General features: G+C 46.3%; 1 protein-coding gene across 7 annotated transcripts in view; it reads right to left on the bottom strand.

Annotated features, from left to right (window-relative positions):
* Positions 1 to 221: 221 nt before the first annotated feature.
* LOC112250087 (TGF-beta-activated kinase 1 and MAP3K7-binding protein 2) overlaps positions 222 to 18,012 on the bottom strand; it is a 66,240-nt gene continuing 48,449 nt past the window's right edge. Inside the window, exons 2-8 of one of the 7 annotated variants that reach the window (XM_024419941.2) lie at positions 14,128 to 14,326; positions 12,287 to 14,018; positions 6,981 to 7,141; positions 5,987 to 6,080; positions 5,107 to 5,202; positions 4,667 to 4,768; positions 222 to 1,618 (exon numbers count right to left, since the gene is read on the bottom strand). In XM_024419941.2, the coding sequence (XP_024275709.1) occupies positions 1,479 to 1,618; positions 4,667 to 4,768; positions 5,107 to 5,202; positions 5,987 to 6,080; positions 6,981 to 7,141; positions 12,287 to 14,018; positions 14,128 to 14,229 (2,427 nt within the window). In that variant the 5' untranslated portion in view covers positions 14,230 to 14,326 and the 3' untranslated portion in view covers positions 222 to 1,478. Of the gene's footprint in view, positions 1,619 to 2,149; positions 2,202 to 4,666; positions 4,769 to 5,106; positions 5,203 to 5,986; positions 6,081 to 6,980; positions 7,142 to 12,286; positions 14,019 to 14,127; positions 14,327 to 18,012 lie in introns of all 7 variants that reach the window. The other 6 variants (XM_024419942.2, XM_042321615.1, XM_024419946.2 and 3 more) reach the window with 6 other exon arrangements.

The raw sequence follows: 18,012 nt of genomic DNA, 5'->3' as shown, positions 1-18,012 counted from the left end.
AAACAGTCGCCTTCCACCAAGCTGTACAAGGGCCTTAACACCTTAATACAATTTCCTAAAGTCTGTCTTTTTTTCATCCGACTCGAAAGCTTCTATTCTGATGCAAGTTTTAGGTGAACTGTAAAAATTCATGCATCTCTTGGCACTGAGGTGTAAAAGTCCCCAAATATTAAACCTACATTCCAGTTGTCAGATAAGATGGCAGTTTGTCATTCTGCTTATGAGCTTTTTTCACCTGTCCAAGAGCTCTTGCATCCTAAAAAAAACTCCTCCATCTTTCTTTTGACTTTGCTGCATCTGCAGATCGTACACAGGAAATTCAGCATATACACAAGCGATGAACGACAGACTGAGCGGAAGAAGCTTCATGACTGCATAGTTTTCATTCAACTGCGCCTCTTTTTTCCACAATGCTTCAATTCTCACAGAAATCAAGTAAAAAGCTTAAAAGGGACACCGTACTTATTGGTTTGAAAGAAAATGGAAACAAAACAAGACAAAACAAAGTAAATAAAGTCTATAAAGCTATACTTACAGGAAATACAAGTGATTCATAGTGAGGAAGAAGGCATTTAAGGCACATTCAAAAATGATGTACAGTAAAAAGCATAAGGGTATTTCCTCCCTCCATGTACTGTACACATAAAGCATGCAATTGAGTTTCCGTTCTTTTTACTCTAGATTGAAGAGACGCAGATTGATAAGGGACATTACAGAAGACGAGAGAAACGTTTTGGTGGCAGTAAGTTTCCCCCTGTCATCCTCTAGAAACAGCAACCAAACAAATTGTCAACAAGTAGTCTGTTAGTTTTCCCTTCAGGTGTGAGGTGACGGCTGACCAAAGTTCCCATTCCTGATTAGGCCATCACAGAAGAAAAAAATCAGCAAATGCACGTTGGCACCCATATTGGCTTACGTGTTTGTGTGTGCCAACACACTGCAGGACAACTTGTTAATACTGTATATGGAAAAGGCGAGGCACCCCCAGGGGTAAAGTCACCTGCCGAGCGTTGAGCAGGAGGAGGGAGAGGGGGGTGACCCCACGCATGCAGAGACTCCAAGGTGAGGTATCATCCAACTCTGCTGGCTTAGTAAAGTAACACAACCTGTAAACACTATCCAGTCAAGCCTTCAGTGGATAGCATTCTACAAACCTTGGAGGAGGGGGGAAAGAAACAGTCCCAAAATGGAAAAAACTACAAACCTTGGAGGAGGGGTGAAAGAAACAGTCCCAAAATGGAAAAAACTACAAACCTTGGAGGAGGGGTGAAAGAAACAGTCCCAAAATGGAAAAAACTACAAACCTTGGAGGAGGGGGGAAAGACACAGTCCCAAAATGGAAAAAACTACAAACCCCTGTCCATTCATTTTCTTACCACTAGAAAAAGAAGGGAAAAAAACAGTCTTTTCTAATGTAGTTTCTTTGATTCGCATTGAAAAGTGATGCAGGTTGTTGGTGTTGTTGGCGTCTTTGTGGCTCAGAAGTGCCGTGGGAACTCGCACTGTTCACAGCGGTTGAGGGCGGGGTGGTTGAGGAAGGTGCAGGCCGTGCAGCTCCACTGCGTCCCCTCGTCTTCCTCCTGGTCTGCTACAGTCTTAACGCTCTTACTGCTCGACTCTGGATGGAGGGAGGGAAGGAAGGAAAGAGAGAGCGGTAGACGGAGAGGAGTTAGTCACCCAACAGACTCCAGAGATAAACACACAGACACACAGTCAGCTGTAGAACATCAATCAAAATGGGGCCAGACTGTCAAGGGTTGTTCCTTCAAATTATACCCTTGAATATTAGGGGTGTATCTAGCTATCACCATATACAGTGCTGTTTTGGTTTCTGCAATAAAACTGGAATATTGTACTTGCACCACTGATGGGTTGAATTGGCAGTTGTTGGTAGTTGGTGAATCACTCTGGTTCTTTCACTCTCCAGGATGTGTATTGCACAAGAAAACACTTAATGCTAAGGAAGTATCAGAGTGCTAGGAGAATCCTATCAAATGTTAAAAAAGCAACAACATGCAAACCTCTCATCAACAAATGTCAATGGTGCTTTCTTTGTGTGAAATGGCAACATTGTATCTGAAGGTCATCTGTTGTAAGATTGTTAGGAAAAGGTGTGCAGGGTGGCTTTGATAAACATTTAGTATTTTACCTTTATTAATCAGGGGAAACCCATTGAGACCAGAGTCTCATTTACAAGGGCCCTGGGAACAATAAACCAACATGATCCATCTCAATACAACACAAAAAATGTACAATTACACATTCAAATTCAAAAGCAGCAGATCAAATTACACATCAATCAAAACAAGTGCAGTTCTCCTTCAGCACATTCCTCATCAAAGTCCTGAACTGACCATTCGAGACCAGCGAGTCAAGCATCAAAGTGGCCTGCAGGTCATTCCATGCTATAGGGGCACAATTACTAAAAGCAATCTTCCCGAACTCTATGGAGATCTGCGAATCTTCTAGAACCAGCCAGTCTTGAGAGCGAGTCTGATGTTGGCTGGATTTCCAATTTAGAAGTGAGGTGAGGTAGTATGGGAGTTTCTCGAGAACTGCTTTATATACAAATAGCAGCCAATGTTGTGCCCTTCTGGTAGTCAGAGACTCACAGCCAACAGAACTATATAAAAGGCAATGATGTGTATGAAAATTGCCTCCAGTGATAGACTGAATCTAAAGTTTTTAAAACAGAGGCTGCTGGGTGCATGTAGATTATATCATCATAGTCAGTACTAGGAGGGATGCTTGAACAATCTTCCTCTCGTTTTCAAAAGTAAGGCAAGATTTTTTTCTATGAAGGAAACCGATCTTAAGTCTCAGCTTCTTTGTCAGTTTTTAAATGTGTGTTTTAAAGGACAGCTTATCATCAACCCAAATACCAGCGGAGACTGGTGAGGGGAGCTATAGGAGAACAGGCTCATTGTAATGGTTGGAACGGTATCAAACACATCAAACATGGAAACCGCATGCTTTACACCGTTCCATTCATTCCATTACAACCATTACAATGAGCCCATCTTCCAATAGCTCCTCCCACCAGCATCCACCTCTAAATACTTATTATGAGGGACTTGCTCAATTTGGGCTCCCTTCAAGGTGCAGATACGCAGGTCTTTCGGGTCAATTTTACCTGGAGAACAACATAAACCTTTTTTTATCAACATTTATCACTGATTGAAGATAGGTGAGCGACTCTTGAATTGAATCAAAGCCAAGCTGAAGGTTGTGAATGGCCTGCTGCACTGAGGGGGAACAGGAATATTACTGTGTATTACTGTGTCATCTGCATAGATGTAGGCCCCAGTTATTATTATTCAGGGACAAACCAACAGTACTAATGTAAATAGTGAACAGTAAAGGGCCTTGTATTGAGCCTTGTGGCACTCCTTTGGTTATGTTAATTAAACTGAACTCCATCAGCAGATATACATAGAATACATACATACTTCTGTCGTGCAGGTAGTTGTTTAACCAGCTGCTTGGTCAAGACCAATTTCAGATCGCCTCCATAGCAGGAGTGCATGATTAACCATATTGAATGCTTTCGACAGATCAATATAAAGCGCAGCGCCGTGCTGTTTCCTGTCTAGTGCGTTAACTGCAGTGTCTTCAGAAAGGATTCACACCCCTTGACTTTTTCCACATTTTGTTGTGTTACAGGCCTGAATTTAAAATGGATTAAATGTTGATTTTGTGTCACTGGCCTACACACAATGCCCCATAAAATCAATGTGGAAATACGTTTTTAGAAATGTTTACAAACTAATTAAAAATGAAAATGTTATGAGAAGCCTAATTAAGTTCAGGAGTAAAAAATTTGAATACAATTGTCTAAAAAGGACCACAGCTGGGAATTTACTAAGAGGTCTAATATTTTCGCTCAACAATCTCAAGTTTTGAGATTGGGTGATAATTATTAAGATGTCAGGGATCACCACCTTTGTGGATGGGAAGAACACAGGGCCTACACAGTATGAAGGAGGAAAAGGAGAGGTTGGACAACTGGGACAGACACATGGATATACAGACAGATAGACAGAGCTACAGGTACCAACTCAGAGGGACAGACAGACAGAGGAACAGGCAGAAAGACAGATGACAGGCAGAAAGACAGACAGCTAGACAGACATACAAAGAGACAGACAGACAGCTACAGGTACCAACCCAGAGGGACAGACAGAGGGACAGAAGGAAATACAGAGGGACAGGCAGATAAGACAGACAGAAAAACAGACAGAGATACAGGTACCAACCCAGAGGGATAGACAGAGGGACAGGCAGACAGACAGAGGGGCAGGCAGACAGAGGGACAGGCAGACAGACAGAGGGACAGTCAGACAGACAGACAGGCAGACAGACAGAGTGACAGACACATAGAGGGACAGACAGACAGAGGGACAGATAGACATAGGGACAGGCAGACAGACAGAGTGACAGACACATAGAGGGACAGAAAGACAGAGGGACAGACAGAGTGACAGGCAGACAGACAGAGTGACAGACACATAGAGGGACAGACAGACAGAGGGACAGGCAGACAGACAGAGTGACAGAAAGACAGACAGAGTGACAGGCAGACAGACAGAGTGACAGACACATAGAGGGACAGACAGACAGAGGGACAGGCAGACAGACTGAAAGACAGACAGTGACAGGTACCAACCCAGAGGGAGAGCAGCAGGGGGAGGAGGGGCAGAGGAGGGTTCCATGGTTAGGGTGGAGGTGACATTAAATGTTCTCCTGTCTTTCCCCAGGCCCTCTGGCTCTGACAGGTCCCAAGCACAGGATGAAGGGAAGGAAGGAAGAGATTGAGGAGAGGAATGGCAGGGAAACAAAGATGACAGATGCAGAGGTGAAAAATATAGCATGTATAAATGAAAACCCTAACAGACATGAAAACAGTTAGGATGAAAGAATACATGATGTCATGAGAATTGACCAGGATAGAAATAAATACCTGTTAGAAACCATCACAAGTACCGATCTAAAGCCCAAGTACTAATAGATATTAATTTATAACAAAGTTTAAAATGACAGATGGTAGTGGAAGCAGAAGAGGGTCTGGTTGTCCAGAGGCGACCATGCAACCTTTTCTAAACTTACCAACAGATAAAGTACCTTTGGGTTTGGGTGGGACAGGACCTAGGAATCCAATGTTGTCATAGAAGTTATGAATGGCACTGGGATTAAAGTGTGGTCCTGCAACAAACCGAAACAAGGGATTGCAATACAGGACAGAGACTGCACCAAAGCCATCCTAAGCTAAATTGAAATAGTGAGCATCAGTATAGCATATGAACATACATACACCAGTCACACATATGACCCAAGTAAAACACTGCAGTCAAACACCTTAAGTTTTGGCCTATATCACAAAAACAAATAAACTTAGAAAACAAACCCATAACACTTTACTCCTAACATATTTGTCTGTTGGCTTCAGTAAGAGGCCATATTAATTTCTGAGCCACTTTTGTTTCTCCGTATTTCACCTGTGTGACTGTGCAAGCTGGTGTATTAATCCTGTCAACCGTGGAGAGCTGCCAGGGGGCCTATAAATCGCGTGTTACCAACTAGCAACAGGATGCAATTCAGGAAACAACTGGTGGTTAACATTACAATGGCAGCACCTTGACTGCGTGTGCCGAGGGGATGTGACCAGACTAGGCCTGGCAGATGCAGACCTACTGCTACTACTACAGCTGTACTGTACACTCCACAGGTCATTTCCCCCTCTCTGCCTCGCTCTGCTACGCAGTACGTTCCCCATTACAGAATACACAAACACTACTAAACATGAAATGAGCACCAGGCTGAACCTGAACCTTCCTTGCATTGCAAAAGACTGCATGTTGAAACACCACAGTACACCATAAACACACTGGACGTACAAGCACATGTATGCACACCACACACAGAGAGCTGGTGTTTCATTCATCACAACACTGACAAGCACACCCAGCAAACCAAATGAGCCTCCTACCTTTTGTTTGAAGGAGATCGATTTCTTTAGTTAAGCAGTCAATGTCGATCTGCAGTATCCTGTTGTTGCATCGCAACTGCTGCATTTCCTCAATCTGATAAGAGAGAATGAATCAGGTTCATATAAACCGCCATTTACAGACAGACAGGCAGCACTGTCTGCTGAAGAGACACAGTGGAGGAGTAGAGAGGGTGACAGCCTAGGCACAAGCTGTACAGTACTGACACACAACACAAGCCTAGCCTATATTATGTCAATGGAGGTGCAGGGAGCCAAGTGGGCTAACACCGCAGAAGGAGAGTTCTCTCCAGATCTCTCTGGCCTAGTGAATACACAGAATACACAACTCAAGAGCTACTGAGCTGAACTCCAGGCTTTTAACTTGATCTTCCATGTCCCCCTTTTCCTCTCCTGACTAACACACTGATAGCTGACAAAAACCGAAAACTCAAAGCACCACTTGATTTTGCATTCTGATATATTTCAACAAACTCACAGCCGCACGCTTAATGTAAACATGACGTTGGGTGAAAACATGGAAGTGTGTGTGCGTTTTTGCCCCAAAGAATTATGGATTCCTTAGACACATACAGTAAATACACTATGTGACTTAGGAGTGAGTTATGAAGTCAAATTGCCATGGATCTGCTAAGACTGAGCAATATCTCAAACATGCTGTACCCATTTGAAGTAATTTCTTATCAAGTCGGATATATATGAAGATAATATGCAGTTAAATCTGTAGTAAACAAAAGTGACCAAACTAAAAGCATGAATACAGCAAAGGAGGATGCTGAGGGGAGGACGGCTCATAATAATGGACGGAACTGAGCCAATGGAATGGAATTAAATACCTGGGAACCATGTGTTTGATGTATTTGATACCACTCCACTGATTCCGCTCCAGTCCTTACCACAAGCCCATCCTCACCAATTAAAGTGCCACCAACCTCCTGTGACAGTAGCTAGGAGAGTAGTGTCTGTGGGGACTTACCGAGGGGATTTGGGACTGGGAGTTGGATCGTTCTAGCCGTCTCCTGGTCAGATCGTTCTCCATCTCGTTGACTTCCTCTTTTAGCTTCTCCAGCTTCTTCTTCTTCAGCTCCAGCTCATGCCACAGCCGGTCCATGCGGGCCTTCTGGTGAACCAACAGGGCTGCAAGATACATAGTACACATTAACACAACAAAACTGACATGGGGGCAGACTGATGGCTTTTAGACCAGTGCTCTCCAACCCTGTTCCTGGAGAGCTACCCTCCTGTAGGTTTTAACTCCAACCCTGTTCCTGGAGATCTACCCTCCTGTAGGTTTTAACTCCAACCCTGTTCCTGGCGATCTACCCTCCTGTAGGTTTTAACTCCAACCCTGTTCCTGGAGAGCTACCCTCCTGTAGGTTTTAACTCCAACCCTGTTCCTGGCGATCTACCCTCCTGTAGGTTTTAACTCCAACCCTGTTCCTGGAGAGCTACCCTCCTGTAGGTTTTAACTCCAACCCTGTTCCTGGAGAGCTACCCTCCTGTAGGTTTTAACTCCAACCCTGTTCCTGGAGAGCTACCCTCCTGTAGGTTTTAACTCCAACCCTGTTCCTGGCGATCTACCCTCCTGTAGGTTTTAACTCCAACCCTGTTCCTGGTGAGCTACCCTCCTGTAGGTTTTAACTCCAACCCTGTTCCTGGAGAGCTACCCTCCTGTAGGTTTTAACTCCAACCCTGTTCCTGGATCTACCCTCCTGTAGGTTTTAACTCCAACCCTGTACCTGGAGAGCTACCCTCCTGTAGGTTTTAACTCCAACCCTGTTCCTGGAGTGCTACCCTCCCTCCTGTTCCTAGGTTTTAACTCCAACCCTGTTCCTGGAGAGCTACCCTCCTGTAGGTTTTAACTCCAACCCTGTTCCTGGAGAGGTTCTACTCCAACCCTGTTCCTGCGATCTAGGTAGGTTTTAACTCCAACCCTGTTCCTGGAGAGCTACCCTCCTGTAGGTTTTAACTCCAACCCTGTTCCTGGAGAGCTACCCTCCTGTAGGTTTTTGGTATTTTGTTAGGTTGTGAAAGCCACAGCTACTCTTCATGGGCTCCACACAGAACATTAAACATAATATAATACACAAGATTAATAGACAGGAACAGCTTCAGGACAGAACTACATACATCTAAAAATGGTACACATAGCCTACATATCAATACATACACACAAAAGATGGCGTTGTGCCGTGAGGTGTTGTTTTGTCTGTTTTTTTTTTTTAAATCAGGTTTGCTGTTTATTTCAGCAATATGAGGTGGAAGGGAGTTCCATGCAATAATGGCTCTATATAATACTGTACACTTTCTTGAATTTTTTCTGGATTTTTGAGACTATGAAAAGACCCGGGTGGCATGTCTGGTGGGATAAGTGTGTGGGTGTCAGAGCTGTGTGTAAGTTGACTAAGCAAACAACTTGGAATTTTCAACACGTGAATGTTTCTTATGAAAAGAAGTGATGCAGTCAGAATCTCCTTAACTCTTAGCCAAGAAAGACTGGCATGCTTAGTATTTACAGTGACTTCGGAAAGTATTCAGACCCCTTGACCTTTTCCACATTATGATACGTTACAGCCTTATTCTAAAATATTCAGACCCTTTGCTATGAGACTCGAAATTGAGCTCAGGTGCATCCTGTTTCCATTTATAATTCTTGAGGTGTTTCTACAACTTGATTGGAGTCCACCTGTGGTAAATTCAATTGAGTGGACATGATTTGGAAAGGCACACACCTGTGTATATAAGGTCCCACAGTTGACAGTGGATGTCAGAGCAAAAACCAAGCCATGAGGTCGAAGGAATGTCCGTAGAGCTCCAAGACAGGATTGTCGAGGCACAGATCAGGGAAGGGTACCAAAGCATTTCTGCAGCATTGAAGGTCCCCAAGAACAGCGGCCTCCATCATTCTTAAATGGAAGACTCTTCCTAGAGGCCAAACTGAGCAATCGGGGGAGAAGGGCCTCGGTCAGGGAGGTGACCAAGAACCTGATGGTCACTCTATTAGAGCGCTAGACCTTCGCTGTGGAGATGGGAGAACCTTCCAGAAGGATAACAATCTCTGCAGTACTCCACCAATCATGCCTTTATGTTAGAGTGGCCAGACGGATGCCACTCCTCAGTAAAAGGAACATGACAGCCCGCTTGGAGTTTTCCAAAAAGCTCCTAAAGACTCTCAGACCATGAGAAACAAGATTCTCTGGTCTGATGAAACCAATATTGAACTCTTTGGCCTGAATGTCAAGTGTCACATCTGGAGGAAACCTGGCACCATCCCTACGGTGAAGCATGGTGGTGGCTGCACCATGCTGTGGGGATGTTTGTCAGAGGCAGGGACTGGGAGACTAGTCAGGATCGAAGAAAAGATGAACGGAGCAAAGTACAAAGAGATCCTTGATAAAAAACTGATCCAGAGCGCTCAAGACCTGAGTGGCTTAGGTACAAGTCTCTGAATGTCTTTGAGTGGCCCAGCCAGAGCTCGGACTTGAACCCAATCGAACATCTCTGGGGAGACCTGAAAATGGCTGTGCAGCAACGCACCCATTCCGATCTGACAGAGTTTGAGAGGATCAGCAGAGAAGAATGGGAGAACCTCCACAAATACAGGTGTGCCAAGCTTGTAGCGTCATACCCAAGAAGACTCGAGGATGTAATCATTGCCAAAGTTGCTTCAAAAAAATATGGATTAAAGTGTCTGAGTACTTGTGTAAATGTGATATTTCAGATATATATTTCTTTATACATTTTCTAAAATGTCTAAAAAACAGTTTTTGCTTTGTCATTATGGGGTATTGTGTGTTGTTTGATGAGGAAAAAACTAACAATTTAATACATTTTAGAATAAGGCTGTAACATAACCCAATTTGGAAAAAGTCAAGGGGTCTGAATACTTTTCAAATGCACTGTGTATTAGCCCACTAATTACAATGAAGAGCAAGATGTGCCGCTCTGTTCTGGGCAAGCTGCAGCTTAACTAGGTATTTTTTAGCAGCACTTGACCACATGGCTGGACAATAATCAAGATAAGACAAAACTAGAGCCTGCAGGACTAGCTTCGTGGAGTGTTGTGTAAACAAGCTGAACATCTCTTTATTACAGACAGACCTCTCCCCATCTTTACAGCCATTGAATCCATATGTTTTGACCATGACAGTTTACAATCTAAGGTAACACCAAGTCATTTAGTCTCCTCAACTTGTTCAACAGCCACACCATTCATTAACAGATGTAGCTGAGGTCTACAGCTTAGGGAATGATTTGTACCAAATACAATGCTCATAGTTTTAGAGATGTTCAGGACCAGTTTATTACTGGCCAACCATTCCAAAACGGACTACAACTCCTTAAGAGTTTCAGTAACTTAATTAGCTGTGGTTGCTGACACGTACAGTCATTGGTAAAAAATGGAAAAAGTAAAGGTGCCTAGAAAACTACCCTGGGGTACACCACACCCTATTTGTTTGACATTAGAGAAGCTTCCATTAAAGAAAACCCTCTGTTCTATTAGATAGATAGCTCTGAATCCACGATATGGCAGAGGTTGAAAAGCCATAAAACATATGTTTTCTCAACAACAGGTTACGGTCAATAGTATCAAAGGCTGAGCTGAAATCTAACAATATAGCTCGCACAATTTTTTATTTCCCTTATTTAACTAGGCAAGTCAGTTAAGAACAAATTCTTATTTTCAATGACAGCCTAGGAACAGTGGGTTAACTGCCTGTTCAGGGGCAGAACGCCAGATTTGTACCTTGTCAGCTCAGGGATTTGAACTTGCAACCTTCCGTTCGTACCTTTCGTTACTAGTCCAACGCTCTAACCACTAGGCTACCCTGCCGCCCATGTTATCATCAATTTCTTTCACTGTGTCAGTGTTGAGTTTTCACGCGAACCCCAGTTGTAACTAACCTAATTCAGCTTATTAACCAGCTAATTAATATAATTAGGTGTGCTAGATTAGGGTTGGAGTGAAAACCTACAGGACGGTAGCTCTACATGAACAGGGCTGGAGAGCCCTGGCTTAGACAATCTCTGAGAGCTGAAGGGCCAGGTTGACAACCAAATTTACAGTACAGGCTTACCGCTATAGCTAAATGCATTTCCCCTTTCGGAAATATCCGGTACGTGCAGTGGGCTGGGTAAGAATCATACATTGAGTAAAAATCATACAGTTCCATAATTGTTCTTCATTTCATGGCCTACTTCAGAAAGGGCTTTTGGGGGAGTCAACATTGATCCTGGGAAAACGTTGCTTATAACGCATCATAAGAAGTGTTATATTGTCTTATTAGCATTCATAAGATGCTATATGCTATGCGGAAATGAGCTGTCCCTGCTTTTCTAATTGCAACATACAGTGACAGTCTAGGCCTACATGTCATAAACCTTTCACCTCAACAACTACTACCCCCCCATGCACAGAAATAACAAAGTAAAGAACAAAAACAATACCAGGCCAAGCGAAATTGGGAATGTCATGTGAGCCAGAGAGGAATGTATGGAGAGGGCTGCCTGCAGTGAAAGATAAGGGGCAGAAGACCTAGGCTCAGGGCCGTGGAGAGAGAAGAGAAGCCCCACAGTAGTCACAGCAGCATGAGTGAGCGCCTAGCAAGACCCACAGGCACTGACTCGCACGTAATCCAGTCAAAAGTCCAAAAAAGGAAACACTGCGCTCCAACACATTTGACTCACACTGCCGCAGTCAAAGGGCTGTCAGTGTAAATCCAGCATTATTGCAGCCGACTCATGCTGCAATCACACCCCTCTCCATGCGAGTCACCTTTAAGAATGTATCTATCTACTCCCTCAAATCAGGCTTAGATGAAGCAGGGTTTTAAGACCGATAGCTATTTAATGAGACCAGCGTCTACACAATTTGGCTTTAAAAATGCATTAGTGTCACCATATGGAAATCCAAGTTAAAACAAGGCATAAACGATAAGCAATAGTCAAATTACTTTCTTGGCAGAATGCAGTGGAAAAAGCATTTACTACTGGTGGACAAAAGTGTATACTATTCCTTATTGTTATGAGGGCAAGTTACTCTCTTCAAAATTCCTGAAGCCTCTTTCAACCATTATACTTTGTAAGTGGATGTTATATCTCTTTGGCCACTTGACTTTTGTTGCACAACTTGATCTGCATGTGACTGAGGGATACTGTTGTTCAGCCTAAGAATTGCACAATGAACTGTATCCTGGTGTGTTTATATAATTCCATAGACTGTGAACGTCGACAATGCAAAGCAACTAAGTTTAGAGTTTAGGAACCCTAATCTGGTCTCACCTTGTGTGTATGCTGCGTCATCTGAGCCCATGCTGAGTCTGCGTGGCTCGCTGGGCCTCTCCCTGTGTACGGACAGTGGGTCTGAGAGATGATGTGGGTCAGGCTCCACAAAATGGTGGTCCGAGGGGAGGCTGAGGAGGTTGGTAGCCTCAAAGGTGGGGGACACGACGCCGGGGGACACTGCTGGGGGCTTGTTGGGGGACACGGTGATTTTGAAAGTGTACTTGGTGTTGGGCTGGGTGACCACCACTCGGGGCGAGGTGGCTGTGCCTGCCCCTCCCATAGACGCGCGGGACTTGGGTGGGTGGTGGTGGATGTAGGCGGGGCCCATGCTCACCTGGCCCCCCATATTGCGGGGCCCCTGGGACCCGTGCGGAGGTGGTTGAGCAGAGATGTAGACAGTTGGAGGGTTTCTGCCCCCACCGTCATCGTTATTAGCAGTAATGTAAAACTTGGGCTGGGAGCGAGAGCCGGATGAGGCCATGTTGGCCTCTTCAGAGGGGGTGGTAGCAGCAACAGTGGGCGGGCTGGCAGAGATGTAAACAGTGGGCTGGCTGCGGCTCAGACCTGGGCCTCCGATGGACAGGGGGGTGGTGGTTGGGCCAGGTGCTGCCCCGACAGAGGAGGAGGATGAGGGGCAGGAGGAGGAGGTGGAGGAGTTGGAGCGGGGGCCACTGCTGGTGCGCAGCACGGCCGTGGTCGTGGTGGAGTTGCTCCTCTGAGGAGATTCAAGTTTGATCTCTATCTGGTTCTTGCGCGGTCCGGTGGAGATGTTCTGGATGTTGTACTGGCTGAAGGAGGACATGCCTAAGGGCATGCCAGAGGAGGAGGCACCAGAAGAGGAGCCCTGACCTCCAGAGGGGGCCTGGAGGATAGAGGAGGGGGCCTGTGGGTTGGTGGGGGAGCTGATGGGCATGTAGACATGGGAGGTCTGGTGGCCCTGTGACTGGTGCTGTGAGGTATGTGAGGAGCCGTGCTGGTGCTGCTGGGAGGAAGGGCCTGTCCAGGAGCCAGGCAGTGAGGTGGGATGGGAGATCTGGTAGATCTGCTGCTGGGGTTGGGAGGTGGGGCTGTACTGGGCCCTTCCTGCTTGCTGCTGAAGCTGCTGCTGGCTTTGCCGGGTTGTACCGCTGGGCTGGGTCACGTAAGGCCTTATGTAGATAGAGTTACCCTGTGGACTGCTCAAGCCAGACTGTGTATGGGGCCCGCCGTGTATGTGCAAAGAGGTGGGGGTGTTGCGACCCGTCTGGATGTTGGGGGCCAGAGTGACGGTGATGGGGTTGAAGCGGGGCATCTGCTGGCCATGTTGGCCCATGGACTGCCCTTTGCCCCCCAGCTGGTAAAGTCCCAGGTGCTGGGGCGGCTGGGTCTTGCGCGTGGGCTCCATCACGCCAAACACATTGAGGCTGGCGGGCACCTGCACCGGGGCTGACTGGGGCTCCTGCTGGAAGAAGTCACTATTCGGGGGCTGTCCTGTCTGTAGGGGCCCGTCACTCAGGCTAAGACTGTGGGACAGTGTCCTGCTGCCGTTCATCCTCAGGCCGTCCCTTCCCGGGGTCGCATGCACATTCTGAGACTGAGACTGCAGGCCCAGGTTCAGCTGGGTCATGGGATTCCGGAACCTGATGAAGCTGGGGTCGTCAGTGTAGTTGAGTTTGCCTCCTTTGCTGTACAAGTAGCCTGGGCTTACTTGAGACAGGTACTCACAACAGGCATCCAAATTGTTGTTATTCTGAGGAAAATAGAAGGTTCAAATCAGTCATTTGTGATGAGAACTGGTGTTACAATATATATATATATTTGTAACTAATCGATTGAAAATGAGGAGACACCAGACTCACATGCAGAACACACTGGGAAACAACACCCTCTGGAACTTCAGGGAACTTCTGGCGCAGGTCGTGCAAAACCTGAATGTCAATCTGGTGGCTTCCCTGGGCCATTCGTGTATTGCCAGGTCAAGACTGCTCTGCTTGCTCCGTTCAGCACACTGACGATGCCTCAGTGGTGGCAGCACCTCAGCCACAGCTTGAGCATCTTCTGGAAAACAAACACAGAGATGCTTAGGCTAGCATCCAGAGTTGTAACACGCACACTCATTGTTTCATACTCATACTCTCTTGTTCTAAACACAGTAAAGAGACAGTGTGTACTGTATGTATACCAGTCTGTGTTCTGAAAGGATGTTAATAACAAGGTAGGCGTATGCGTGTTGCAGTGACAGGAAAGCAGGGAGCACATACGGGAAAGAGGAAGGGGGGATACCAGGTCAGTTGTACAACTGAATGCCTTCAATTGAAATGTGTCTTCCGCATTTAACACAACCCCTCTGAATCAGAGAGGTGCGGGGGGCTGCCTTAACCGACATCCACGTCTTCGGCGTCCGGGGACATGACAGCCTATTCAAACTTCATACTAGTGATAAACACCCGTCAGACATTTTAAAGTCGCCTATTTCATTATGGTGGTGAGCTTTCAAAACAATATTTCAGAAACCCTTGTAATATATGAAAGGCATTCATTTCACAGCTCTTCCCATCCCCAAAAGCCTCTTAATAAAAAAGTAGGAAACCACCTTGGACTATTGAGGAAGCAAAGCCTTTCAAACCGATCTTAACGTCAACATTCTCTTATTAAGGACAGAGAAGACCCAAACAGTAGTCCCCAGTGTTGCAGCAATCTGCACATAATCATCAGTTAAGCCAATACCAGCACTACAGTGGAGCTTTGAGGCAAGCAGAAACACTGCCTTACTTCTGATAGACCAGCCAGAGCACGGAGAAGCAAGGCCACAAAGTGTGATGCTGACCTTCAAGAGCACGGAATTGCTGATCAAGCTCTGTGACAATTTTGGCCTAAATTGAACTTCACGGGTTAAAAGCACATACTTGACCTAAATCGGACTTTACAATGAGTGAGGATGAGTATTCAAGTGAAAAACGGAATCAAAGAGAAGATGCTCCACTATGACAAACCATCAAAGCGTGAATACAGGACTAAGATTGAATCGTACTACACCGGCCCTGACGCTCGTCGGATGTGGCAGGGCTTTTACGGACTACAAAGGAAAGCACAGCCGCGAGCTGCCCAGTGACACAAGCCTACCAGAAGACGTAAATTACTACTATGCTGGCTTCGAGGCAAGCAACATTGAAGCATGCATGAGAGCACCAGCTGTTCCGGGCGACTGTGTGATCACCGATGTAAGACCTTTTAAGGTCAACATTCACAAAGCCGCAGGGCCAGACGGATTACCAGGACGTGTACTCCGAGGATGCACTGACCAACTGGCAAATGTCTTCACTGACATTTTCAACCTATCCCTGACCGAGTCTGTAATACCAACATGTTTCAAGCAGACCACCATAGTCCCTGTGCCCAAGAACATCAAGGTAACCTGTCTAAATGACTACCAACCCGTAGCACTCACGTCTGTAGCCATTAAGTGCTTTGAAAGGCTGGCCATGGCTCACATCAACACCATTATCCCAGAAACCCTAGACCCACTCCAATTTGCATACCACTCCAACAGATCAACAGATGATGCAATCTCTATTGCACTCCACACTGCCCTTTCCCACCTGGACAAAAGGAACACCTACGTGAGAATGCTATTCATTGACTACAGCTCAGCATTCAACACCATAGTGCCCTCAAAGCTCATCACTCATCACACAAACACCTCCCTCTGCAACTGGATCCTGGACTTCCTGACGGTCCGCCCCCAGGTGGTAAGAGTAGGTAACAACACATCTGCCATGCTCCAACACGGGGGCCCCTCAGGGGTGCGTGCCCAGTCCACTCCTGTACTCCCTGTTCACCCATGACTGCATAGCCAAGCACGACTCCAACACCATCATTAACTTTGATGATGACACAACAGTGGTAGGCCTGATCACCGACAACGATGAGACAGCCTATAGGGAGGAGGTCAGAGACCTCTCCCTCAACGTGATCAAGACAAAGGAGATGATTGTGGAATACAGGAAATGGACGGCCGAGCACGCCCCCCATTCTCATCGACAGGGCTGTAGTGGAGCAGGTTGAGATCTTCAAGTTCCTTTGTGTCCACAACACCAAGACAGTTGTGAAGAGGGCACGACAATGCCTATTCCCCCTCAAGAGGAAGGCCCTAAAAATTGCCAAAGACTGCAGCCACCCTAGTCATAGACTGTTCTCTCTGCTACCGCACGGCAAGAGGTACCGGAGCGCCAAGTCTAGGTCCAAAAGGCTCTTAACAGCTTCTACCCCCAAGTCGTAAGACTCCTGAACAGCTAATCAAATGGCCACCCAGACTATTTGCATAGACCCCCCTTCCCCACCACCCCCATGTTTACACTGCTGCTACTCTCTGTTTATTATCTCTGCATAGTCACTTTACCTGTACCTACATGTACATATTACCTCAATTACCTTGACTATCCTGTGCCCCTGTACATTAACTCTGATATTTTATTGTTGCTCTTTAATTATTCGTTATTTTCCTATTTTATTTCTTAACTCTTTTTATATATATTTTTACTTCAGTTTGTTTTAGTAAATACTTTCTCAACACTTATTTTTCTTAAAACTGCATTGTTGGTTACGGGCTTTTAAGTAAGCCTTTCACTGTAAAGTCTACCTACACCTGGTGTATTCAGCGTATGTATTTTATTTGATATGTTCACAGTGTTTAAGTCGCTCACTGAGCCCAACTCCACGAGGTAGTAGAGGCCGCCATCACAGCCGGAACAGAGACGGCGGAGGTTCATCTCTCATGGCAGAATATAAGTTATTTTGACGAGAAACAACCCCATCACCTGGCAAAATGCAAACCTCTATCGATAGCTTGAAGGTTACTCTAGAGCAAAATAATCAACTGTTGACCCATATTGAAAAGAAAAATGAGGAACATGACTAAAAGCTAATACAACAAGACCAAGCTATTAACTACCTGATGGGCCCGGGAAAGGAATTGCAAAAGAAGGGAGACTTTTCACGTCGTAATAATATTCACATTTTTGGGGTCTAAACCAATGCAGAAAGGGGGCAGAAAATGTCTACATTTGAGGACAAGATGCTGAGGTATGTCTTGGAAATCGATGCTTCAACACCTTTGGTCATAGAAAGGGCCCACAAAACGGCACCTACAGCCCAGAGTAGGCCCGGAGTGAAGGACACACCTGCAGCCCAGAGTAGGCCCGGAGTGGACACACCTACAGCCCAGAGTAGGCCCAGAGTGAAGGACACACCTGCAGCCCAGAGTAGGCCCGGAGTGAAGGACACACCTGCAGCCCAGAGTAGGCCCGGAGTGAAGGACACACCTGCAGCCCAGAGTAGGCCCGGAGTGAAGGACACATCTACAGCCCAGAGTAGGCCCGGAGTGAAGGACACACCTGCAGCCCAGAGTAGGCCCGGAGTGAAGGACACACCTGCAGCCCAGAGTAGGCCCGGAGTGAAGGACACACCTGCAGCCCAGAGTAGGCCCGGAGTGAAGGACACACCTGCAGCCCAGAGTAGGCCCGGAGTGAAGGACACATCTACAGCCCAGAGTAGGCCCGGAGTGAAGGACACACCTGCAGCCCAGAGTAGGCCCGGAGTGAAGGACACACCTACAGCCCAGAGTAGGCCCGGAGTGAAGGACACACCTGCAGCCCAGAGTAGGCCCGGAGTGAAGGACACACCTGCAGCCCAGAGTAGGCCCGGAGTGAAGGACACACAGAGGCTCAGCGCTATCATCGTGCTCC

Source organism: Oncorhynchus tshawytscha, linkage group LG05 (assembly GCF_018296145.1).
Source record: "Oncorhynchus tshawytscha isolate Ot180627B linkage group LG05, Otsh_v2.0, whole genome shotgun sequence".
Taxonomy (NCBI): Eukaryota; Metazoa; Chordata; class Actinopteri; order Salmoniformes; family Salmonidae; genus Oncorhynchus; species Oncorhynchus tshawytscha.
The sequence above is the reverse complement of the archived record's forward strand: the minus strand, read 5'-3'. Positions and strand labels throughout refer to the sequence as shown.